The sequence below is a fragment of the Pichia membranifaciens genome (assembly GCF_001661235.1).
Source record: "Pichia membranifaciens NRRL Y-2026 unplaced genomic scaffold PICMEscaffold_1, whole genome shotgun sequence".
NCBI classification, from domain to species: Eukaryota; Fungi; Ascomycota; class Pichiomycetes; order Pichiales; family Pichiaceae; genus Pichia; species Pichia membranifaciens.
The window spans coordinates 2,374,667-2,397,563 of NW_017566982.1; the positions used below are offsets into that span (position 1 = coordinate 2,374,667).

The 22,897-nt window shown below is 45.5% G+C and overlaps 10 protein-coding genes across 10 annotated transcripts; 7 read left to right on the top strand and 3 right to left on the bottom strand.

Annotated features, from left to right (window-relative positions):
• The first annotated feature begins 1,666 nt into the window (after window positions 1–1,666).
• On the top strand, window positions 1,667–2,605 carry PICMEDRAFT_14888 (hypothetical protein). Its single transcript, XM_019160583.1, has 2 exons — window positions 1,667–1,756; window positions 1,840–2,605. The coding sequence occupies exons 1-2, from the start codon at window positions 1,687–1,689 to the stop codon at window positions 2,343–2,345; spliced, it is 576 nt and encodes a 191-aa protein (XP_019020544.1). The 5' UTR covers window positions 1,667–1,686; the 3' UTR covers window positions 2,346–2,605.
• A 136-nt stretch (window positions 2,606–2,741) lies between these two features.
• PICMEDRAFT_14891 (hypothetical protein) lies at window positions 2,742–3,861 on the top strand. Its single transcript, XM_019160584.1, has one exon. The coding sequence runs from the start codon at window positions 2,899–2,901 to the stop codon at window positions 3,775–3,777; it is 879 nt and encodes a 292-aa protein (XP_019020545.1). The 5' UTR covers window positions 2,742–2,898; the 3' UTR covers window positions 3,778–3,861.
• Window positions 3,862–3,875: 14 nt separating this feature from the next.
• Window positions 3,876–4,979, bottom strand: PICMEDRAFT_70979 (hypothetical protein; the record flags this gene model as incomplete). Its single annotated transcript, XM_019163788.1, has 1 exon — window positions 3,876–4,979. The coding sequence occupies one exon, from the start codon at window positions 4,977–4,979 to the stop codon at window positions 3,876–3,878; it is 1,104 nt and encodes a 367-aa protein (XP_019020546.1).
• A 64-nt stretch (window positions 4,980–5,043) lies between these two features.
• Window positions 5,044–8,312, bottom strand: PICMEDRAFT_101634 (hypothetical protein). The gene has a single exon (XM_019159642.1). It carries the CDS (start codon window positions 7,996–7,998, stop codon window positions 5,299–5,301), a length of 2,700 nt encoding a protein of 899 aa, XP_019020547.1. The 5' UTR covers window positions 7,999–8,312; the 3' UTR covers window positions 5,044–5,298.
• An 879-nt stretch (window positions 8,313–9,191) lies between these two features.
• PICMEDRAFT_14893 (hypothetical protein) lies at window positions 9,192–11,211 on the top strand. The gene has a single exon (XM_019160585.1). The coding sequence runs from the start codon at window positions 9,407–9,409 to the stop codon at window positions 11,138–11,140; it is 1,734 nt and encodes a 577-aa protein (XP_019020548.1). The 5' UTR covers window positions 9,192–9,406; the 3' UTR covers window positions 11,141–11,211.
• An 858-nt stretch (window positions 11,212–12,069) lies between these two features.
• On the top strand, window positions 12,070–12,898 carry PICMEDRAFT_70982 (hypothetical protein; the record flags this gene model as incomplete). Its single annotated transcript, XM_019163789.1, has 3 exons — window positions 12,070–12,396; window positions 12,453–12,708; window positions 12,786–12,898. 3 exons carry the CDS (start codon window positions 12,070–12,072, stop codon window positions 12,896–12,898), a joined length of 696 nt encoding a protein of 231 aa, XP_019020549.1.
• Window positions 12,899–13,462: 564 nt separating this feature from the next.
• Window positions 13,463–15,165, top strand: PICMEDRAFT_14894 (hypothetical protein). Its single transcript, XM_019160586.1, has one exon. It carries the CDS (start codon window positions 13,467–13,469, stop codon window positions 14,958–14,960), a length of 1,494 nt encoding a protein of 497 aa, XP_019020550.1. The 5' UTR covers window positions 13,463–13,466; the 3' UTR covers window positions 14,961–15,165.
• Window positions 15,166–15,605: 440 nt separating this feature from the next.
• Window positions 15,606–19,211, top strand: PICMEDRAFT_14895 (hypothetical protein). The gene is made up of 2 exons (XM_019160587.1): window positions 15,606–15,764; window positions 15,901–19,211. Exon 2 carries the CDS (start codon window positions 15,908–15,910, stop codon window positions 18,971–18,973), a length of 3,066 nt encoding a protein of 1,021 aa, XP_019020551.1. The 5' UTR covers window positions 15,606–15,764; window positions 15,901–15,907; the 3' UTR covers window positions 18,974–19,211.
• A 268-nt stretch (window positions 19,212–19,479) lies between these two features.
• Window positions 19,480–20,991, bottom strand: PICMEDRAFT_70986 (hypothetical protein; the record flags this gene model as incomplete). Its single annotated transcript, XM_019163790.1, has 1 exon — window positions 19,480–20,991. The coding sequence occupies one exon, from the start codon at window positions 20,989–20,991 to the stop codon at window positions 19,480–19,482; it is 1,512 nt and encodes a 503-aa protein (XP_019020552.1).
• Window positions 20,992–22,226: 1,235 nt separating this feature from the next.
• On the top strand, window positions 22,227–22,643 carry PICMEDRAFT_27905 (hypothetical protein; the record flags this gene model as incomplete). Its single annotated transcript, XM_019162521.1, has 1 exon — window positions 22,227–22,643. A coding segment is annotated over one exon (417 nt), but the record flags the coding sequence as incomplete, so codon positions are not given.
• Window positions 22,644–22,897: the final 254 nt, after the last annotated feature.

Consider the following 22,897-nt stretch of genomic DNA (forward strand, 5'->3'; position numbering starts at 1 on the left):
CATCTACCACTCCATCTGGTTCATCTACCACTGAGTCGTCGACTGTTCCATCTGGTTCATCATCGACGACCCCATCTACCACTCCATCTGGTTCATCTACCACTGAGTCGTCGACTGTTCCATCTGGTTCATCATCGACGACCCCATCTACCACTCCATCTGGTTCATCTACCACTGAGTCGTCGACTGTTCCATCTGATTCATCTACCACTGAGTCGTCAACTGTTCCATCCGGTTCCTCTGCCCCACCAACTATCAAGCCATCTGCTTCCACTACAACTTCATCACATACCACTCCGGCAACTTCTGAGACCACTTCATCTGGCTTTACATCATTGACCACGGTTACGCCTTCTGGTTCATTGACTTCTGAGACCACTTCATCTGGTTCTACATCATTGACCACGGTTACGCCTTCAGGTTCATTGACTTCTGAGACCACTTCATCTGGCTCTACATCATTGACCACGGTTTCGCCTTCAGGTTCATTGACTTCTGAGACCACTTCATCTGGCTCTACATCATTGACCACGGTTACGCCTTCTGGATCATCTGCTCCGCCAACAATCAAACCATCTCAGTTCACATCTACCATTCCGTCAGCCATCACCAGCGGGTCTGAGACCATAAGCACTGGCTCTGAGACTGTCACCACTGTCGAGACTATTACCACTGGTTCTACTACCATGACTACAGTTTTTACTGAGACGCTCACTTCTGGTTCCGTAACAGTGACCACTGTCTTGACCGAGACCACTGTTGTTCCTTGTTCATCTAGCACTGTTACTACAGTGGTTCCTTGGACTACTGCTCCAGCAACTCCAGCTTCTTCGTCCTTACCATCCACCCAAGTATCAATCACAGGTACTTCTGAGGTGTCAGTACCTTCTTCAGAGTCTAGCACTTCGAGCTCGTTGAGAACGGAATCTAGCTCCACAACTCAAGAAACCGCCAAAAAATCTGGCACTACTTTGGTAACAGCACCTACTAGCGTAGGAACAGTTGAGGCTTCAACCACCAGGAGTGCAAATGCCACTACGATGAACACTTCCACCAGAAACCCGGGTACCTCCGGTTCTGCCACGTTCAATGGCTCCACAGGAACTTTGTCCGGCACCGGCCAAACTAGCAGTGCAACTGTCAGCTACTTCAACGCCTCTCCAAAGCTTTCCGTCGGTAACGGATGGTTGAGTTTCGTTGCCATTCTGTCAACTATTCTGCTATTCTAGTTGACGAGAAAACTTCTTTCGTTCAACTTACCTTTCTCTCGTTTTTCTCTTCTCCCGTTTTCGTTACTTACGATTCTTTTCGTCATATTTATATAGTCCATTCCGATCTGTTTCTCGGTTAAGGACATTTTGATACCAACACATTTCTGTGACATTCATATAAATTACATTTTTTTGTAACATTAACTCTAATTTGTCAACTATATTATGTTTCGCAACCTTTCCAGAGGATGATCAGAAGATTCAAGTACATCGGCATTTTTTCCTTATCTGTTAGCTCATGCACTTACGTCATCTAATCCGGGGACGGCTTGCTTTTTACTTTCCGGCAGCAGCGATTGGGCTGGCTAAAAAAAAAGAAGGCTTGAACGAAAGGAGGTGGCGATCTGCTTCTAGTAAGTTGGACACCATTCTTTTGGGATGGACATCAAGTTTTTGCAGAAACGAAAACACATCAATGGGCGTCAAAAACTCTAAACCAGAGGTTCCAAAGGGCTGGGTGGCTGTTTGGGACGAGAAATACAATGGTAAGTTTATTCACTAATCGTAGTCTTTTATGTTCTATTTAGTGGCAACACACTAACATGGAGTTAAACCAACCGAACTCTAGAGTGGTTCTACGTAAACGAATCAACAGGAAAATCACAATGGGAAGCTCCAAAGGGAACTGTCTTTGGAGGTAACGAGAGCAGTCCTCCATCTTACAACCAAGCAACTCAAGCTCCACAACAGCAAAACAGTCAAACGCCAGGTGCTGACCGGCAGTACGCCTCTCAACAGCAATACGTTCCGCAACAATCGTTTGCTCCTCAACAACCTTTTGCTCCTCAACAACCTTTTGCTCCTCAACAACAATACGTTCAGCAGCCTTACTATCAGCCTGTTCAACAGCAGCCAGCAAGATCGCGTTTTGGCGGATTGGGCGGTGGTATGGGTGGTATGGGTGGTATGTTAGGAGGCATGGCACTGGGTACTGTGGGTGGTCTGTTGATTGGTGATGCAATTGGTCACGACGACTATGGGCAAGGTTATGGTGACTACGGCGGAGATTACGGTGGTGGGGACTTTGGGGGTGGGGACTTTGGGGGTGGTGATTTTGGGGGTGGTGACTTTTAGCCGAGAGAGGCTTAATTTATCGTGGTCGTCTATTGTGAAACAGTAATACTACACATGAAACTATTAGACGGACATTCAGATTTTCATTTTCAATAGGTGGTAACCGCTCAATAATATAGCTTTTTCTATAGTTCTATAACGTATCTTATAAAGAACGTGGGACTGAGTTCGCTGACAGTCCGTACCATATTAAGATTAATTATGATAGTTGCTGGCTATAGGTAGATGCAGTAAAACATCAGAGGCCAAACTAATTACAGCTATGTTTAAGTAACGAGATGTGGAACTTTCCTTTCCTTCTGCAATGTTCTTCAGAAATCGGGTGAAGTAAGCAGCGACAAAATGTTTCTTAAGGACTAAACAAAGTCTGGCTATGAATCTTTTGGATAGGTCTCGTTTACAGCATTCTTTCTTGGAGTTAATCTCAGTTTCTTTAGACTCGCAAAAGATTCCTAAAGAAAGAAGCCATAATTAAGAAATGCTGCAAGTAAACTAGCACAGTATCTTAATACACCTATATTTTTTGCAACATCTCCTCCATCTCATAATCATCATGTCCAAGAATGAACAGAAAACTACACGACATCTTGTGGCTGGGTTTGCCGGTGGTCTGACTTCAGCTGTCTGTCTACAGCCATTAGATTTGATCAAAACACGAGTACAGCAAAGTAGGAATAGCTCGATAACATCCGTACTTCAAAGCATGACATCTGTGAGACAATTATGGAGGGGAACCTTACCTAGTGCGTTAAGAACGTCCGTAGGCAGTGCTATGTACCTTTCGACTTTGCATCTAGGACGACTGAACGTATCTAGGCTTAAAAAAATCCAAGCCCCAATTTTCAATGCCTCCTCAAAACTCCCCAAACTCTCAGCATATGAAAACATTTCAATCGGAATGGTTTCGAGGGCCTTAGTTGGTTTTATTACTATGCCAATAACAGTTGTGAAAGTTAGATTTGAGTCTAACTTATACAACTACGTATCGATGAAAGAAGCGATTGTGGAAATATTGAAAAACGATGGAGTAAGGGGTTTTTTCAGAGGTTTTGGTGCCACGTGTTTGAGAGATGCACCATACGCAGGTCTATACATATCCTCATATGAACAATTGAAATCTGTTTTACCGATACTAATGAGAATCAAGCTTGAAAGCAACAAGGAATTGAGCCACCTTTCTTCTGGTATTATCAACTCTTCGAGTGCCATCCTGGCATCTATTTTTGCAACATGCGTAACGGCACCTTTTGATACTATTAAAACGAGAATGCAATTGTCTCCTGGAAAATATAAAACTTTCACTCAAACTAGCGGAATGCTATATAACGAAAGCTGGCTCTTGTTCTTCAACGGTCTTTCACTAAGATTGATCAGAAAGGCAGGTAGTGCTGCGATTGCTTGGTGTATATATGAAGAACTAGTTAAGCTGTGACCCCTAGGTCCGTCCCTTATTCGAACCCGTCATACAATATGTTAAATTTGTATCTTGTAAGTAATGCTAAAGAAAGTAGAAAAAAACAAAACCTCTATCTAGGTGCTTTTCCAATGGACATAAGAGCTTTGTGGAATTACCAGTTGGCAGTTTAAAGATTGGATACCTGGATATTTGAGGATACTAAGAGCCGAGAGCCCTAGAAAAGAATGAAAGGGATCAGGAAATTCGTCCTCGTCAGTGGTTTTGTTAAAGCCACCCATGTAAATGTTTTGCGTATTTTGAACTAAGAAGTTTATAGCAGCCTTTTCGTCAATAAGATGAGTGAAACCCAATAGCTCAAGTGAGGCAAGAGTCCAAAAAACGTAACACGTATCTGCGTACTTGTTGAGCCTTCCATTAAAGCCCCCGTTATCTCTCATATCGGCATTCTCATTTTGCAAATATTCCTGTTCATTGTATTTCCCAAAATGTACCTGACGATGCACCAAAAATTCAAGTAACATACTGGCCTTATCAAGATGAATAGATCTCCTCAAATTTTCATCGATTAAAGATAGAGTATCAATTGCACAAAACACCATGCCACCATGTGATTCGTCACCTTTACACATTGAAAACCCACCATCATATGTCTGCAACCCATATATGAAACTCTTAAGACTCTCTGTATCTATGGCTTGCGAATAATTCGGGAAATCTTTACATAAAATTTTGCACACTGTTGCTGCAATCATACAGTATCTGAGATCTTTTGCATTCAAGGAGTCTAAAGTGTTCGTAAATCCACCATTATTTTTTTGACATGACTGCACAAAAAACAGCACTTTCTTCTTGTCTATCCTACCCAAACTATCTCCCAATATGAGCAAACATTGTAGAGCAAAACATGTCGAAGCCAAGTCAATCGATTCCACCCTTTTTAGGTAGGTTAATGATCCTCTGAAACCTGAAACTTGCTCGCTTTCAATGAGGTGAGAGTATATGTAATCAACAAACTCCTGCAGTTCAAAATCATTGAAACTATCGTGCAAGGTACCCATCAGCTCAAGTGATGCCAAAGAAAAATAAGCCATTGCTAGTTTATTGCTGTCTTCAGACTCAAATTTGCTCGGTAAAAGGGATAAAAATCTTTTGTGACATGAAATATGTTTTTTGACGTCCAAATTGTAAACTTTGCCTTTCATCTCATTTTCAACCATCACAATAGCCTGTGTCTTTCTCTATGCTATTTTCTGACTCCGTAGCTTCGGCTCCGCATAAAAGACATTTATGGTTGACTTCTTAAATAATGCAAAAACACGATGAGTTTCCATCTGATTAGTCTGCTTGCACGTGACATCGTCTTTTCTTGAGTCTCACTCGGTGCCTAAAAGTTGGATTTTAGTACTTTGCATACTTACAAAAGATATAAAAAATATAAAAGATATCAAAGATATCAAAGATACTTAAGAACTGAAGAAAACTGAGAGAAGTGAAGAGAGCAAGCTAGATAAAATGAATAAGATTAGGGGGAAAACTTCAATCATTTGATTCGCAGGAGGTTATGTATTCGTTATCAATGGAAATCGAGAACCCGTGTTGATCCATAATTTCTGTAAAGTGGTGAATTGACTCTAGAAGTGACTTCGCCGAGCTTTCCCCAAGTTTCAGTACGTCATTCTCTTTGCCAGTATCGGTGAAAGTAGGAATCAACAGCGACCGAACTTCTGAGATACATATGTAGCAGCTTCTGGATAAACTATCGTTACCACATCTCCAAATATTTAACATATTTTGGAGCAGCTCTCTGCAATCAGCCACTGAAAACATCTCTTTGTAGAAGGAAACCAACACGGAAAGAGATGTATTCGCAAAACGATATAGTACAAATGAAGAGTTGGGTATTTTTTTAGACAAAATCAAATCCTGTAGTAAGGCAGTATTCTGGTATGTAGCGTTGGATATGACTGTAAAGTTTGGGATTTCTGGCTTCGGAAACAAGTTTGAGGACTTAAATAACTGAGTGAGTGTATAATAGTATTCTTGTGATACCCATGCAGCAAAAGCTTGAAGATTCATACCAAATGATTCGTCTATATTGCTCCTAACATCAGGCTCAATTTTTAGCTTATTCTCATGCAGAAGTTGAGGTATTCTTGATAGTGAAACTCTACAGTCATTATACCATGTGTCTGCATCTTGCCGTAAGGCTGACAAAATTGCAAACCTCTCTGAGTCATTGTTAATCTGTGACTTAGCGTTGGAAACATATAATTCGGAGATTATTTGCGACTGGATTTTACACATATTGATAATGATGACCTGGGTAACTATTCTAGCTTCTTCATCTTTGGTGATTGCAATTGGTAGTGGGACGTCAATATCGTTCAAGGAAAACTTTGGCTGTTGACCCAAAGTTGAGCATATTAAAGAGCCAGCCACAAATATACTCCAAAACAACCTATTTGTATACTCTAGCTCAGACAAAGTAACCCCGGATAAATTCTTTCTTTTCATAATTCTATTCAACTCCCACTTGAGTGAATAACTTGATAAGTTTGAATGAATAAACCATGCCGTGTCAAGGTCTGAATTATCTAAAAGAGTAATGATTTCAAAGAGCATCATGATTCGAAGTATTTGGACACGTGTTACAGGAAAGCTTTTTTTTTGGAATAACTTGTAAGCCATTGTGAAAACTAGTTTATGATAATTTGAGTTTACGATACGAGCTTGACGGTTGGTGACTAAAATGGAACAGGTATAAATCAATAGAAATTCGATAGAAGCAAAGTAATTTTCACGATTTTGAATGCTAGTTTCATTCCAGTTGAAACTCGTCTCTTTGAACTCTTTGAGTTTTTCAAACATCACTTTCTGATCTAGAAAAATAAGCAATTTTGATAAAAGACCCAAAGTATTTTGGTAATCCAATTGCGGATTGTGGTTGGTAATTGTTGTCAATATGCTTTCATCAATAAAGCCCATTTTCTTGAAAATTAGATTGAGTAGGTCCTGTTCCAGAGAATTCGGGGGAGAAATGTCAAACAATCCATTTGATCTAACAAAATTGGTATCTTGATTGAGAATGCTGAGATCTTCGGCTTTCAAAAGCTGCTTTGAAGGAAGCAAGAAAGTCTTTTCCCTCTGAGAGGAAGATGATAGTGAGGCTGAAATACTTAATTTTCTACTTTTTATTTCATCCGAGGAGATGTTTGATTGATAAGAGGCCATGTAAGACGCGGAGGAAGACGTAACAAATGGAGAACCTGGACTAGAGTCGGAAAAGTGAGCTAGATGTGATTTCATTAGTTGCTTCGGAATCGATGGTAGGATATTCGATTCCAGTGCTGAATTGTTTGGAGGGTCACCTCTGATGTTTGCAGTATTGTTGTTGACCAGAGGGTTAATACTTTGTTGCAAAGAGTAGGATCCCAATGTGGGTAACTGATCATCCTGACCCGCAGGTTGATTTATTTTTGTTGAGATTTGCCTGATCGGAGGCAATTGAATGGTGGGAGTAGTCCTTATGTTGGAACTTTTCGGGGAAGGTAAACTCGACCCTCTATTGTAAGTGTAGGGCGTAGAAAAGGGGGCCGCAGAGGAATATAGTATATCATTTGTAGGGAAAGTGGTACCCGATAGAGCCGCCAATTTTGTCGGATTTGAAATGGTTCTTCTATGGCGTATGTCAGTAGTATCCGCAGAATGTTTAGAAACAGAATATTGACTATTAGCCAGGAGGATGGAAGGGATATCGGTTGTTGCTTCACTATCAGAAAAGGAATCAGAATTGGAGCCAGAGAGAGGATTGCCGCCATCATCGATACCATCCGCTTTTCTATCGCTACTACTGCGTAATTTCTTCAACTTGATGATTGAAACTGAATTGTGGCTAATGGAAGACTTCCTCTTATTTTTCCTTTCCACGTACTCACAACATTCAGCCTGTCGGTCACAGTTTGCGCATTTTGGTAGTTCTTTGGAACACTTTTTCTTCAACCTTCTGCATCGGATGCATGCGTATTGGTTGTAAGGCGTTTGAGCGTGAGTGCTAGTGCTAGCGCCTTCTGAGGGATCGGAGGACTGAGAGTAGTTTATGTCTTTGAAGCCTGTAAAACTGGCTGTTTGATCGGAGTCCTTTCTGAGGCTGATACTAGTGGTGGAGGAGACCGAGTGTGCGTTGGGAGAGGGGAGGGAGGAGGTAGGGATATTGTTCATTTGTTCGACGAGATTCATTTACGCTGTGACAAAGAATATTAGCGTCCCTTTGTTTGCTTTGCTAGTCTGTGCGTCTTAGTATGTATTTTGGTCAACTAGTGTGTGTGTGTAGAGGCTCGAGGGCACGTGGAAACTCAAGACGTTGGATGGAAACAGGGTAATTTTGCGGGGTAGGAGCAAAACTGAGGGAACGGGCCAGAGGAGAGAGGTGGACGGGACGAGGACAAGAGGAGTTTGGATACCGGAAGGCTTGCGGTTGAGCAAGTGCCGACGCTGTTGACGGACGTGAACTCTGGCAAATAATGCGTGCTAGCCTCTAGCGAACAGCCGTATCAACGTTCGAGAACGGGGACGGGGCCCGGGGAGGAAGCGGCGGAAAGACTACAGTTCATATACACTGCGGCACCGCACGTTCCGAGCCGTGACGGCCTCAACACCGCTGCAACAGACAACAATGCCAGCGAGGCGAAGCAGGCGGAGGAGGACCAGGAGGGGAGAGCCAGCCTCAAGACCGGACGGGGTGCAACGGAGCGCCTGGGTACCGTTGCGGGGGTGACGTCGGGTCCCCAGTCTTCCCGCCTGCGGTTCTCCTTCTTCTAGCGGGCGTCGCTCCCTTCACCTGAGTGTGTCGTGGTGGCCTTCTCTTTGACAGACCTCTCTGCGGCAGAGAGCCCTCCGTCCGACGGTCTCCCAGCGGACCGACACAGGGGGTCAGCACTGCCAGCGGTGGCGGCCTTTTGCAGAAAAGGGCATGCATGACTGTCTGCCGCGAGAACAAAGGCCCGTGATGATTCACGACGTAGGCGGCCGGAAGTAAGGAATCTCGGGGCTGGGACTCGGGCGCGGGCGTTGGCCCGTGCGTGATACGAGCGTGCGATCTCCGCTCGGGCGGTACTCCGCGAGACGTGTGCGGAAGCACGGGCGGCGGGGCCGGCGGACCATCGGGTTTGAGGGCGCGCGGAGAGGGGGGTGAGTTGGATGCGAACGGCGGATGCGGGCCGAGAACGAGAACGAGAAGAAGAACGAAGAGGCTCGGCGCCCGCTGGTGCGTAAGAAACCGGAAGGCGCGGGGAAAGGGAAAGAGAGGGAAATGGGAACAGGGGAAAAGGAAAAAAAGAGCAGAGTAGAAGAAGGGAGTTAAGAACGGCAGCTTACGTAAGACGTAATGGAAAGGAGACTATCGACTGCAGTTGCTGTGTTCGGCCAACGAAGAATTTCACACCGTTGATTGTCGCTATCTCCCGCTGCCATTATTACTGCTGTCGATGCCATCACCGTCCCACATGGTGGCATTTCCAGCGCTGGATCTTTGTGCACGGCCCGACACAGACACGCCCCCCAACAGCCACTACCTCCGCCGCCAAATACTCTTTGCCGAGCTAGCGAGATAGCAGCCTTCGATCCCTGCGCTTCCCCACACCCCGCCATGCTGCCTTCATACCCCTATCCCAGCATAAACAGCCTGCAGAAACGTTCCTCCATCGCATCCGAGAGGCCGTATATGCACAGATACGCCCTTTCGTCACATGACGTCGGTCTGCACTCAAGCAGCAGCGTCACCCACAACCACAGCCACAGCCACGGCCATACCCACAGCCATGCCCACACCCCCAATCACAGCAACAACAACAACAGCAGTAGCAGCAACAGCAGCAACAGCAGCAGCAGCAGCAGCAGCACCTCTACGTCGACCAACCGCAACGGCAGCCATAAGGCGGTCGCAAGTAAGAGCAAGGGAAGCGCTGGCGCCAGCTCCCTTGCCACGAGCGGAGCCGGCAGCTTCCTTAACTACCCTGCCTCACAAGCACACGCTCTTCCACACTATGCCCTGCACCCACAAGAAACCCATGCAGAGACATTTGGAGCGGCTGCTACGGCACCAATTGTTGCCAGCGAGTACACTTCTTCGTACACATCCCACTACCCGCTCTACGGTGCAGACTGGTCCACCACGAAAGACCAGCGGCACGCCAAGATTGCTTTGAGCTCGTACAGAGAAGACTCGACAAATAAGTTGGAGATCCTTTACGGATCCCCGCAGTACATTGATGACGACAACAACGCCAGCGACATCGTCAGCAGCAGCGACGTTGTCGCCAACTCCTGGTCCCTCACCAAACGCCATGACTACACTGTCAAGTACCCGATCACGCGACTACAGTGGGATCCGGCTCTTAGCATCATCAACACTGACGTAGAGCGGTTAGCCACGACATCTGAGTGCTTGAGAATATACGAGGTTCTGAAGCAGGATGAGTGCGACTTTCACGGAACCAACTCCAACTACATCAACAACAACAACAGCTTCACCAACCTTAATACTGCGACCACTGCCGCCGGGAAACTCGTGGAAAAGACCGCTCTCACTAACTCGAAGTCCAAGAATTTGAACCAGCTCCCCCCAATGACATCCTTTGACTGGAACAGATTTGACCCTAACAACCTCATCACGTGCTCAATAGACACCACCTGCACCGTGTGGAACCTGACGAAGGAGACGTTTGTGGCTAAGACACAGCTTATAGCACACGACAGCGAAGTATACGACGTGAAGTACATTTACGGCGACACCAATGTGTTTGCCAGTTGCTCATCCGACGGCTCTGTGCGACTGTTTGACCTCCGGAACTTGGACCAATCAACGATCATCTACGAACGCTCAGATGGCATCACAAGCAAAAAGTATGATGCTCAGTCATCAACACCTTCTGCCGTTGCTGTTACCGCTGCTCCTGCAGGTCCGACCAACGCAAAACTCAATTCTGCAGATACGGGGAAACTAGTGAGATTGGCTACATCTAATTACAACGCCAACCAGATTGCCGTCTTGGAGGCCAAGTCTAACCGAATACTGGTCCTAGACTTGCGCAGTGTCGGCCTGCCGCTTTACACCCTCCACAGCCACTCGGCGCCGGTGAACTCGATCGCATGGCACCCAAAGAAAAACATGCTTCTTTCTGGTGGCGACGATTCCCAGGTGCTCGTTCACGACTTTTCCAGTTCTGCTGACCTTGATGAAATCGCCGTCCCTCATGGCAAAGACCCCCTCCCCGCTTACTCCTTTTCCTCGCCCATGGAGGTGAATTCTGTTTGCTGGAACCCCACCGGCGAGTGGGTTGGCATCAACAGCGGAAAGCAGTTCCAGGCGTGCCAGCTTTAACTTAATCTAGTTCTTTCCCCTTGTGTATTAACTAACATGTACTGTACGTTTAGCAATAGTCTACTTCAGCTCACTTTATATCAACACGCACGGCTGAAATCGTTGCCGCCTGTTCCCTATCAACCACGTGAGGGTTGGATGGCACGCTCCCGCGGTCCGCCACAGCAAAATGTCTCCCTCTACGCAAGGCTTACGTTTCTACAGACATTCAGTCACCTTCCATTGCAGTGTTCCCAAAAGGCTAGACAGACATATACCCAGATGGATAAGCGTGTCCCTCTAGTACTGTGCCTCCATGCCCTCTTCCCCAAGCAGCCCTTTCACATTATGAATTTCTAATCAGACGGTTTCTTACCGGTCGATGCCGCATTTATACATGCAGAGAAATTTTCCAAACAATTTTTGCCTGCAGTGTTCGCGCACAGATATATAAAGATATAGAGTGCAACGTCTGCAATGGTGCGGTTTTGTGGTTATTTGTATGCATCTTGATAGTCATGGCTCACATGGAAGAAAGATAATATGCAATGCAGATGTCGAATGTATTAAAGTTGAATAAAATTATGCAGAAAACATTTTTCTTCAGCAGGAGCAACCAGGGTCACTCTATAGACTGGCCAAAATCGATGAGCGTTTTTCTAGTTTCAGACATAGCTCGATAAAGCTGTCTGATATAGTAATGCAGAATGTCTAACTAGCTATCGATTAATTAAATATCGCTACACCACTGACTTTGTTCGCTGATAAATATACAACATGACTTCAGCTAAGAGTGGAATGAGCAGGTACTTAGCAGCTGTCGTAACAGATATAAACCTTTACGTTTCCTTCTCTTTTGGCACATTTTCCTCAAAGCTTTTCATAACCTTTTCCTCATCATTCCAGAAAATAAGTTTCGCAGAGTAAGCAATTTTCTATATCATTACATTATGAGACTTAGTAATATCGGTCTGCTGGTTACTACGCTGATTTCTAACATTGGAATCTCGAATGCAGACACCGATAACGAATTAGAAAAACGTAATAGTTGTTCTACACAGGTTTCATCATGTTCTCTTACACCATATAATCATGGTTACCCCGCAGCTTCCGTTTCTTGGGGAAACACTGTCACTGATCTAGGAAATGGTATTTATGAGGGTACAATGAACTTTCAAGGTAAAGACTGTTCTCAGTTTGATAACACCAATGAAATCAAGATTGATGGTGGTGCTGCGACAGTGGTTGTCTACTCTTACAACAACCTTCCAATGGAGGTAAATCAATCAATGGTTGTTCTTGGAGTGCAAAATTCACATTCACTTCGAGACAGGATGCTTCTGGCCAACAATGTATGAAGGACGGTATGCAGATTCAGTATGACTTTGCTGATGGTAAGAACTCTTTTGACTACTCCTTCGGTTGCGGCTCAGGAGGTCAATTTGATTTGCCTGAAATGTGTTGGAGCGCGAATTGTGGAAACCCACCCACAAACACCCCAACTACTACAACATCTCCAAATAAACCAACCACGACAACTACTCCAAATCAACCAACGACTACCGCCAGCAATTGTGTTCCACAATATGGTAACTGTGTGAGCGGAGTCTGTTGTGAGGGTTACTCATGCAGTTCTGCCAACCCATACTACTCTCAATGTGTGCAGGGAACAACATCACCTACGACCACCTCTTCATCGAGTACATCAACGACCCCAACCACGAAAACATCGGCGACACCAACGACTACGGCCAGCTCTTGTGTTCCACAATATGGTAACTGTGTGAGCGGAGTCTGTTGTGAGGGTTACTCATGCAGTTCTGCCAACCCATACTACTCACAATGTGTGCAGGGAACAACACCACCTTCGACCAGCTCTTCATCAAGTACATCAACGACCCCAACCACGAAAACTACTAAGTCAAAGACGAGCTCATCAACGACTAGCTCATCAACGACGACACCAACGACGACAGCCAGCTCTTGTGTTCCACAATATGGTAACTGTGTGAGCGGAGTCTGTTGTGAGGGTTACTCATGCAGTTCTGCCAACCCATACTACTCTCAATGTGTTCAAGGAACAATATCACCTTCGACGAGTTCTCTATCGACTACATCTGAATCATCGGTTGCTCCATCTGGTTCATCATCCGCTAAATCATCGGCTGTTCCATCTGGTTCATCATGCGCTATGTCATCGGTAGCTCCATCTGGTAAGTCCTCCATTGCTCCATCTGGTTCATCATCCGGTAAGTCATCGGTTGCTCCATCTGGTAAGTCATCGGTTGCTCCATCTGGTTCATCATCCGCTAAATCATCGGCTGTTCCATCTGGTTCATCATCCGCTATGTCATCGGTAGCTCCATCTGGTAAGTCCTCGACTGCTCCATCTGGTAAGTCCTCCACTGCTCCATCTGGTTCATCATCCGCTAAATCATCGGCTGTTTCATCTGGTTCATCATCCGCTAAATCATCGGCTGTTCCATCTGGTTCATCATCCGCTATGTCATCGATTGCTTTATCTGGTAAGTCCTCGACTGCTCCATCTGGTTCATCATCCGCTATTTCATCGGCTGTTTCATCTGGTTCATCATCCGCTAAATCATCGACTGCTCCATCTGGTTCATCATCCGCTAAATCATCGGCTGTTCCATCTGGTTCATCGTCCGCTATGTCATCGGTAGCTCCATCTGGGAAGTCCTCCACTGCTCCATCTGGTTCATCATCCGCTATGTCATCGGCTGCTCCATCTGGTTTATCATCCGCTAAATCATCGGCTGTTCCATCTGGTTCATCATCCACTTTGCTTTCCGGTTCTATATCGATTGTTACCTCTGGTTTCTCATTAAGTAAACCAGCTACTACTTCCGGTTCCTCTGCTTCACCAACTATTAAACCATCAGAGTCTACTATGACTTTATCATCGATCGCACCATCAACTTCTGAGACCAGAATTCCAGGCTCCACCGCATCAGGCTCTACTTCGTTGGCCACCGGTGCCATTTCTGGCTCGTCGACTTCTGAGACCAGAATTCCAGGCTCCACCACATCAGACTCTACTTCGTCGGCTACCGGTACTGTTTCTGGCTCGTCGACTTCTGAGACCAGAATTCCAGGCTCCACCGCATCAGGCTCTACTTCGTCGGCCACCGGTACTGTTTCTGGCTCGTCGACTTCTGAGACCAGAATTCCAGGCTCCACCGCATCAGGCTCTACTTCGTCGGCCACCGGTACTGTTTCTGGCTCGTCGACTTCTGAGACCAGAGATACTGTGTCTGGCTCATCTGCTCCACCAACCATCAAACCACTTAAATCATCATTAACCATTTTATCATCCACCCAAGCAACTCCTGAGAGTATTTTCTCTGGTCCATATGGAAATTTCAGTACAATGACTACAGCAACCCCATTGACTCCCTTGACAGCTATTTCTGCCACACCAGTTTCCTCGTCCTTGCCATCTACTCATACAGCAGCGCCAACAGCTGGCACTTTTGAGGTAACAATACCTTCAAAATCTAGCACTTTGAGAACGGAATCCAGCTCCACAACTCAAGAAAGCGCCATTACATCTGGCACTACTTTGGTAACAGCACCTACTAGCGTAGGAACGGTTGAGGCTTCAACTGCCAGGAATGCAAATGCCACTACGATGAAAACTTCTACCAGAAACCCGAGTACTTCAGGTTCTGCCACGTACAATGGCTCCAGAGGAACTTCGTCCGGCACCGGCCAAACTAGCAGTGCAACTGTCAGCTACTTCAACGCCTCTCCAAAGCTTTCCGTCGGTAACGGCTGGTTGAGTTTCGTTGTCATTTTGTCAACGATTTTCTTCTTCTAGTTAACGAAAAAAGTCTTTCGTTCAACCTACAATTCTCTCATTTTTTCTCTTCTCTCGCTTTTTCTTCTATCTTTCCGCTATCTACAATTCCCTTCGTCCTATTTATACCAGTCCATTACGAGCGGTTCCTCGGTAAAGGATCTTTTGATACCAACACGTTTTTGTGACACTTATATACATTTCTATAATATAATTCAATTTGCCAATTATACCCCATTTCGCAACCTTCTTACACGCGTTTGGGTGCGAGCCAAGAACGAGAACGATTTGAGAAGGCTCGGCGCCCGCTGGCGCGTAGGAAACCAGAGGACACGGGGAAAGAGGAACGAGTCTGGTCCCAAGTCTTTGTACCGAAGTCTTTCTGACTTCTCCTTCCGACTGCTCCCCTCTCCCTGTCGCTGCACTGACTTCCCGCGACTCAGTCGCGACTCTGGTCACTTTCCAACGGCACTCTAGCTGACTCGGCATCCTACAGAGCTGACTCCGGCTAGCCTCTAACCTAATTGGCCTCCCCTGGCTCTGCTCCCCCCGGCTGCAATCTGATACCTATGTACGAACAGGCACGCAAGATTTATATTTAACACATGCTTGTTTTTTGGTACATGCTTTATCTCTCCAGAACGGAAGCTGGTCTGGCGTTGATTTAATCTGGCCTTCATTCCTCTTGACCGTTCTGTTTGTTTTCCTGTTGGCTCCTTTCCTTTTTTGTGGCTCTTCCCCAGCTGAATCAGACCGTTCTGTCCGAAATACATCGCTACTCCGAAAACCAAACGGATTTATCTGAAGAAGTTCGACAACATAAGTGTATGTGTGCGAGAGAGGAAAGCGGCAGTTTCCTTGCAGGTCTCTAATGCCAGCCATCAATCTGTTTCAGTGGTACTAACTCGGATCTCTTAAATATTCTATTCCCCCTTCCCCCTTTGTTGATTTCATGACATAGACTCGACATGCTCAGAAATACAATCAGAGTATCGCGTTTGGCGTTAAGAGCCCCTCGGGTTTCTGTGCAAAGATTCCAATCGACCAAGGTCGATGTGTCGACCGAAAAGTACGCTAGCTTGTACAGCGTCACCGACAAGTACGCGGACTTGGATACTTTTGCCAGAAGACATTTAGGCCCACAGCCGGAAGACGTCGAGAGTATGTTGAATGAGGTAAATTCTGGCAATTTACAGGAATTCATCAACTCAGTCATTCCAGAAAGCGTCTTTGTCGGAAGACGCTTGAAGGTGCAGCCTGCAAAGGGCTACTCCGAAACAGAAATGTTGAACAGACTGAAGGAGTTAGCACAAAAAAACCAGGTTCTGCGTTCCTACATCGGTAAGGGTTACTATGGTACCAAGTTACCTCTCGTCATTCAAAGAAATTTGATGGAAAACCCTGCGTGGTACACTTCATACACCCCTTACCAAGCAGAAGTCTCTCAAGGCAGATTGGAGAGCTTGCTCAACTACCAAACCGTGGTGTCCGACTTAACCGGTATGCCGGTCGCTAATGCGTCCTTGTTAGACGAAGGTACCGCAGCAGCAGAGGCAATGATCCTTTCATACAACTTGTCAAGAGGTAAGAAGAACATCTACTATATTGACTCTAACATACACGAACAGACCTACAGTGTCATTGCCAGTAGAGCTAATACTCTTAACCTCGACATTAGAGTCGCTGACTTGTTTTCTAAGGAAGGTTTAGACGAATTGAAGGAGAATATCGGACAGACTTGCGGTGCATTAGTCTCATACCCTCAAAGCAATGGTTCTATACCATCGATTAAAATTCTACAAGAAATATCCGGCTTGGTCCACTCCAACAGAGGTTTACTCTCTGTCGCCTCAGATTTACTTGCTTTGACTCTGCTCCATCCACCTTCCACCTTCGGTGCTGATATCGTTTTTGGTTCCTCCCAAAGATTCGGTGTTCCAATGGGCTTTGGTGGTCCTCATGCTGCCTTCTTCGCAGTCACAAAAGCCTTACAAAGAAAAATGCCAGGTAGATTGATTGGTATTACCAAGGATAGAATGGATAAGCCAGCTTTGAGATTGGCCTTGCAAACTAGAGAACAACATATTAAAAGAGAGAAGGCAACTTCCAATATCTGCACTGCCCAAGCCCTATTGGCTAACATTGCCGCCAATTACGCTGTGTACCATGGTCTAGATGGCTTGAGAAACATTTCTTCTAAGATATATGGTTTCACCACCCTCTTGGCTAACCAAATCAAAGATAACTCTCCACACGACATTGTCAATGACTCTTGGTTTGATACTTTGAGTATCAAATTGAATGGCACTACCTCTGCTGAATTCATGGAGAAAGCAGTCAATGATTATGGAATCAACGTTTTCAAAGTCGGCGAATCAAATATTCAGCTGTCGCTTGATGAAACTGTTTCAGAAAAAGACTTGATTGATTTGATTTCTCTTTTTACTGGTAAGGCTATCACCGTCGACAGTCTAGAGTTGCCTATTTTCCCCGAAGAATGGACAAGAAAAGACGTCATTTTCACCAATCCTGTTTTCAAAAAGTACCACTCTGAAACCGCAATGCTCAGATACTTGTATTCTTTGCAACAGAAAGATATATCTTTAGCTTCATCGATGATTTCTCTTGGTTCATGTACCATGAAATTGAATGCAACAGTTGAAATGGCACCAATAACATGGCCTGAGTTTGCATCCTTACATCCCTTCATTCCAAGAGACCAAGCTAAGGGTTACATGGAACTCATTACTGAATTGGAAGCTGACTTAGCAGATATCACAGGGTTTGCCAAGACCACTTTAATGCCAAATTCAGGTGCACAGGGTGAGTACACGGGTTTATCTGTCATTAAGCAATACTTGCACGTTATCAAAGGTGAGACTAACAGAAACATCGTCTTGATTCCTGTCTCGGCTCACGGTACCAATCCTGCATCTGCAACTATGGCCGGCTTAAAGGTTATTCCAATTAAGTGTTTGAGCAACGGAAACTTGGACCTTGTAGATCTGAGAAAACAAGCTGAAAAATACTCAGACAATTTGGCCGCTATCATGGTCACATATCCATCCACATATGGTTTATTTGAACCAACGATTAGGGATGCATGTAAAATTATTCACCAGCATGGTGGCCAAGTCTACCTTGATGGTGCAAACATGAACGCCCAAGTCGGTTTAACCTCTCCTGGTGATTTGGGTGCAGACGTTTGTCACTTGAACTTGCACAAGACATTTGCAATTCCTCACGGTGGTGGTGGTCCAGGTGTTGGTCCAATTTGTGTTGCCGAGCATCTAGCAGATTTGTTACCAAAGCATCCACTTGGGGCCACTACGAATGCAAACATAGAAAATGCAATCCTACCAGTTTCTTCTGCTCCATTCGGTTCTGCATCTGTGTTACCAATTCCATATGCTTACATTAAGGCCATGGGTGGTGACAACATTCCATTCTCTTCTGCTACTGCCATCTTGAACGCAAACTACATGATGTACAAGTTGAAGGATGCTTATAAAATTTTGTTTTTGGGTGAAAAATCTCAGTCCGGTAGCGATGAGATCAAATATTGTGCTCATGAATTTATCATTGATTTGAGACCATTCAAGACCGTTCATATTGAAGCCATCGATATTGCCAAGAGATTGCAAGATTATGGCTTTCATGCCCCAACAATGTCTTTCCCAATCCCAGGTACTTTGATGGTTGAACCAACTGAATCTGAAGACAAAGCTGAATTAGACAGATTTGTTGACTCGATGTTGGCAATTAGAGAGGAAATCCGTGCAGTTGAAGAAGGTAGAAGCGATGGTGCAATTTTGAAAAATTCTCCACATCCATTAACCGATTTATTGGAAACCAGCGAAGAGGAATGGTCTAAGAGAGGATACAGTAGAGAACAAGCCGCTTATCCTTTACCTCACTTGAAGAACTTCAAGACTTGGCCAACAGTTGCCAGAGTCGATGATACATATGGTGATATGAACTTGATGTGCACCTGTCCAACAGTGGAGGAAGTTGCAAACATGGATATCGAATAGATTTTATCAAGAATTCTATTTTGATCTTCCAAATTTGTTTCGTGCTTTTACTTGCTGTACTAGATATTTTTCTTTCCTTCTCTTTTTGTACTTTAATCTATCCCAAAATTTTATAGAAAAACTCGATTTTTGTCAATCAATGCCAACTAAACTATTTTAGCTACCAGCTTCTACATTTTATTTTTTTGAATAAATAGGATTTAAAGTGTTATAAATAAACAAAACAGAAAATAAATAAGAAATAAATAGGGATAAATATTTATTTGTATAAAAGTATCAAAATTGTCTGGATTAGACAGAGATTATATAAAGTAAGAATGAATGGTTGAAAAGTTAAGATATATGATAGGAGGAAAGAGAATTATCAGCTTCTTTGTTGACATGATGATGATGATGGTAAGGATAATGTTGATCGTAGCATATGCTGTTGGTCAGAGGTGGGGAATATTGTTAATAATGCAGTGTGATATTAATTTTTTAAACTTAATCGGAACAGATTGACAAGATTATCTATCCACTTCACCGAAAACCAAATCCATAGTACCAATGATGGCAACAGCATCAGGCAACAAGTGACCTCTCGAAATGTGGTCAAAAGCACCCAAGTGAGCGAAACCTGGGGTTCTGATCTTACATCTGTATGGTCTTTCAGAACCATCGGAAACGACATAAACTCCCATTTCACCCTTTGGTGCTTCGATGGCGGTATAGGTTTCACCTTGAGGAACTTGATAACCTTTAGTAAAAAGCAAGAAATGGTGAATCAAAGTTTCCATATCGTTTTTCATCAACTCCTTGGAAGGTGGGGAAATCTTGAAATCTTCAACCTTGACAGGTCCAGCAGGCATGTCATTCAGACATTGTTCTATGATTCTTAATGATTGTCTGAACTCGGCCATTCTAATCAAGTATCTGTCGTAACAATCACCCTTAGTACCGACGGCGACATCGAAGTCGACCAAATCATAAGCATCATAAGGTTGGGCCTTTCTGATATCGTAAGGGATACCAGAACCTCTCAACATGACACCGGATAAACCGTAAGCTAACGCGTCTTCGGCGGTAACTATACCGACATCGATAGTTCTCTGTTTCCAAATACGGTTATCGGTCAACAATTCTTCGGTTTCGTCGATTCTGTCACCGAATTGGGTGGCCCACATGTAGATATCGTCCAAGAGACCGAAAGGAATATCTTGGGAGACACCACCTGGCCTGACGTAGGCCGAGTGCAATCTAGCACCAGAAACTCTTTCGTAGAATTCCATCAACTTCTCTCTTTCTTCGAAACCCCACAAGAAAGGGGTCAAGGCACCAACATCCATCGCATGGGACAAGACCGACATCAAGTGGTTCAAGATTCTGGTTATTTCACCAAACAAGGTTCTGATGTACTTGGCTCTGATTGGGACCTCAATGTTCAGCAATTTTTCAACAGCGACAGCAAAAACCTGTTCGTTGGTCATCATGGAGACGTAATCCAATCTGTCGAAGTAAGGAAGGGCTTGCATGTAGGTCTTTGATTCAATCAACTTTTCGGTACCTCTGTGTAACAAGCCGACATGGGGGTCGGACCTGATGATTTCTTCACCGTGTAACTCCAAAATAAGTCTCAAGACACCGTGCGCAGCTGGATGCTGAGGACCAAAGTTCAAGGTGAAATGCCTGATCTTGGACTTCTTGACCGTGTGATCTGGAGAGTCCTCGTTCTCCAAAGTCCATGTTTCCCAGTCCTTGGCGTCGTTAACGAAGTCTGAGTAAGAACCCATTGCAGAGTTGATTTCCATGTTGACAGTGGAAGTGAAACCATCCTCACCTTCGACGGCAGATTCGCCGCCCTTGTCACCTCTCTTCTTGATGATGTAGAAATCGTTATCTCTGGCCTCTTGCTCGATCTTGTGGAGCTTTGGCATCTCTTTCACAAGGGATGTGGAGGAAAGACATCTTCTGTTGAATTGTGCGAGTCTGGACACGTGTGAAGCTTGCTTGAAGCTGGATCTTAGAGTAGCAGAGAGCATTGTGTGTACAGAGCTGTTTCCTTGCCTATGGGGTTATGTGGGGGTGTTGGAAGTGCTGTGATGGGAGGTATGGTACAGATAATATCTATGTGTATGTATATGTGTATGTGGCTGCGTGTGTGTGTGCGTGGGGACAGTGCAACGATACCTATAGCTTTCAAACGGCGGTACCTATGTCTAGACTTGCTGTGCTAACTGTCGTTTCTCTTGTGTCGGAAGCAGACTGTGTTTTGACAATGCAACCTGATCGGGTGTGGAGGGGCGGAACAAACGGAGCTGTGCGTGTCGGAAGTGCCTTTGGAACGTCGTGTGCGGTGTACGTGTTCTGCAACGGTCTCTGTGGCTGACGGATAGCCCATAAACAGGGCTACCAAAGCGTCTGTGTTGCGTTCAGTGCTTTCCTCCTCTCCTCTCACCCTCACCCCTCTCTCTCCCTACAGGCGCACAGCGTTTTTCCCCTCAGAGAGAATGCGAGTATGTAAGCAGCATGGGCCTGCCAGGATTTTTCCGCATTTTCACAATTTCGGGCACTTTTTCTTGATTCGCTTTTCCCCTCTTTGCTTCCTGACACGTTAAACGCAATGACAGCATCACGTGCAAAACCGCCCGGTGCACAGGTGCAAGCATCAGGCGACGCGTCGGTGAAATCTCTTGTGGAAAAGGAAAAGAGGCTCCGGCTTACATAAGCGAAAAGGATGGGCAGAAGGGGTGGCAATTTTTCTACGGGCAAAGAAGGTTCCAGGGCCGCCCGTCTGGGGCTTGCGGCGGAGTTAGCGTGTCGACAAATCCTGGCACCGGGGCGGGTTGCCAGCGATGACCGCTGGCCGACCCAGTGGCTGCTTGCCTGTGCGTAACGGGGCCGGTGGCGGCGGGTTCAGCGTGACGCTGCAGCGGCCCGCAGAACGGCTCGGTGTGTACCATCACCAGCCGCCGCCGCTATATAAAGAACGTGCGCTTTCGGCTTCTCTTTTTGTGCGGCCGGTGCGGACTGCGTAGCGCCTTATAAGTTTGCCTTCGAGGGCACAACGGTTCTAGCATACGCTCTGAGCTTTCGTTTTCAGCACTGCTTGCTTACTTTTTTCCTCTCTCTTTGTTTCTCTGGGTTTGAGACTGACCTGTGAACAAGACACACCTCCCGACCCCACACAACACAACCAACAGAAATGCCAAGATCATCCTCCAGAAGACCAGCTCCAGCCTCCCACGGATCATCCTCCCGTTCCCTCTTTGGCGGAAGCTCCCAGTCGAGATCGGCCTCCACGATGGCTGCCCCAGCGGCTGCATACCGTCCTCCAACACAGGCCTCTGCTGCACACCCAGTCACCTCTCCAGCCGCCGCTGCTCCACAGCAGCCTGGTATGTTCGCACAGATGGCCACCACCGCTGCCGGTGTCGCCGTCGGTTCCGCCGTCGGCCACACTCTGGGTGCCGGTCTGACCTCCATGTTTTCCGGCTCGAGCTCCAACGACGCCCCAGCTGAACAACAGATGCAACAGGCTCCAGCCGTCCAATCCCAGGGCTACAACAGCCAGCAGTCCGCCCCATGTGACGTTGACGCAAGAAACTTCACCAGATGTATCGAAGACTCTAACGGCAACTACCAGGCTTGCGACTTCTACTTGCAGCAGTTGAAGGCATGCCAGGCTGCTGCTAAGCAGTACTAATCGCTGCCGTTTTGAAAAAATCCACCCAGGGAAGCCGAACACAGCTTTCCTGTGGCAGCAAAATCAATTATCAACAACACGTATAAAAAATAATACAACACTTTCACTTTATTCCATTATATAGGAGTTTCTGTCTCTTCAGTCTTTTTATTCTATTTCCTTTTAACATTTTTATCATAGGTGCACGTGTTCTGAACAAGTTAGTACACATGTTCTAGGACAAAATAATTGCCTATTTGTGC

What these genes read in the sequence shown, in the direction of transcription:
- PICMEDRAFT_101634 (XM_019159642.1), bottom strand. Translation starts at nt 7,998, where the DNA reads ATGAATCTCGTCGAACAAATGAACAATATCCCTACCTCCTCCCTCCCC.
- PICMEDRAFT_14893 (XM_019160585.1), top strand. Translation starts at nt 9,407, where the DNA reads ATGCTGCCTTCATACCCCTATCCCAGCATAAACAGCCTGCAGAAACGT.
- PICMEDRAFT_14891 (XM_019160584.1), top strand. Translation starts at nt 2,899, where the DNA reads ATGTCCAAGAATGAACAGAAAACTACACGACATCTTGTGGCTGGGTTT.
- PICMEDRAFT_14895 (XM_019160587.1), top strand. Translation starts at nt 15,908, where the DNA reads ATGCTCAGAAATACAATCAGAGTATCGCGTTTGGCGTTAAGAGCCCCT.
- PICMEDRAFT_14894 (XM_019160586.1), top strand. Translation starts at nt 13,467, where the DNA reads ATGTCATCGGTAGCTCCATCTGGTAAGTCCTCGACTGCTCCATCTGGT.
- PICMEDRAFT_14888 (XM_019160583.1), top strand. Translation starts at nt 1,687, where the DNA reads ATGGGCGTCAAAAACTCTAAACCAGAGGTTCCAAAGGGCTGGGTGGCT. An exon ending in TTGGGACGAGAAATACAATG is followed by an intron (nt 1,757 to 1,839) that starts GTAAGTTTATTC and finishes ACCGAACTCTAG; the next exon opens with AGTGGTTCTACGTAAACGAA.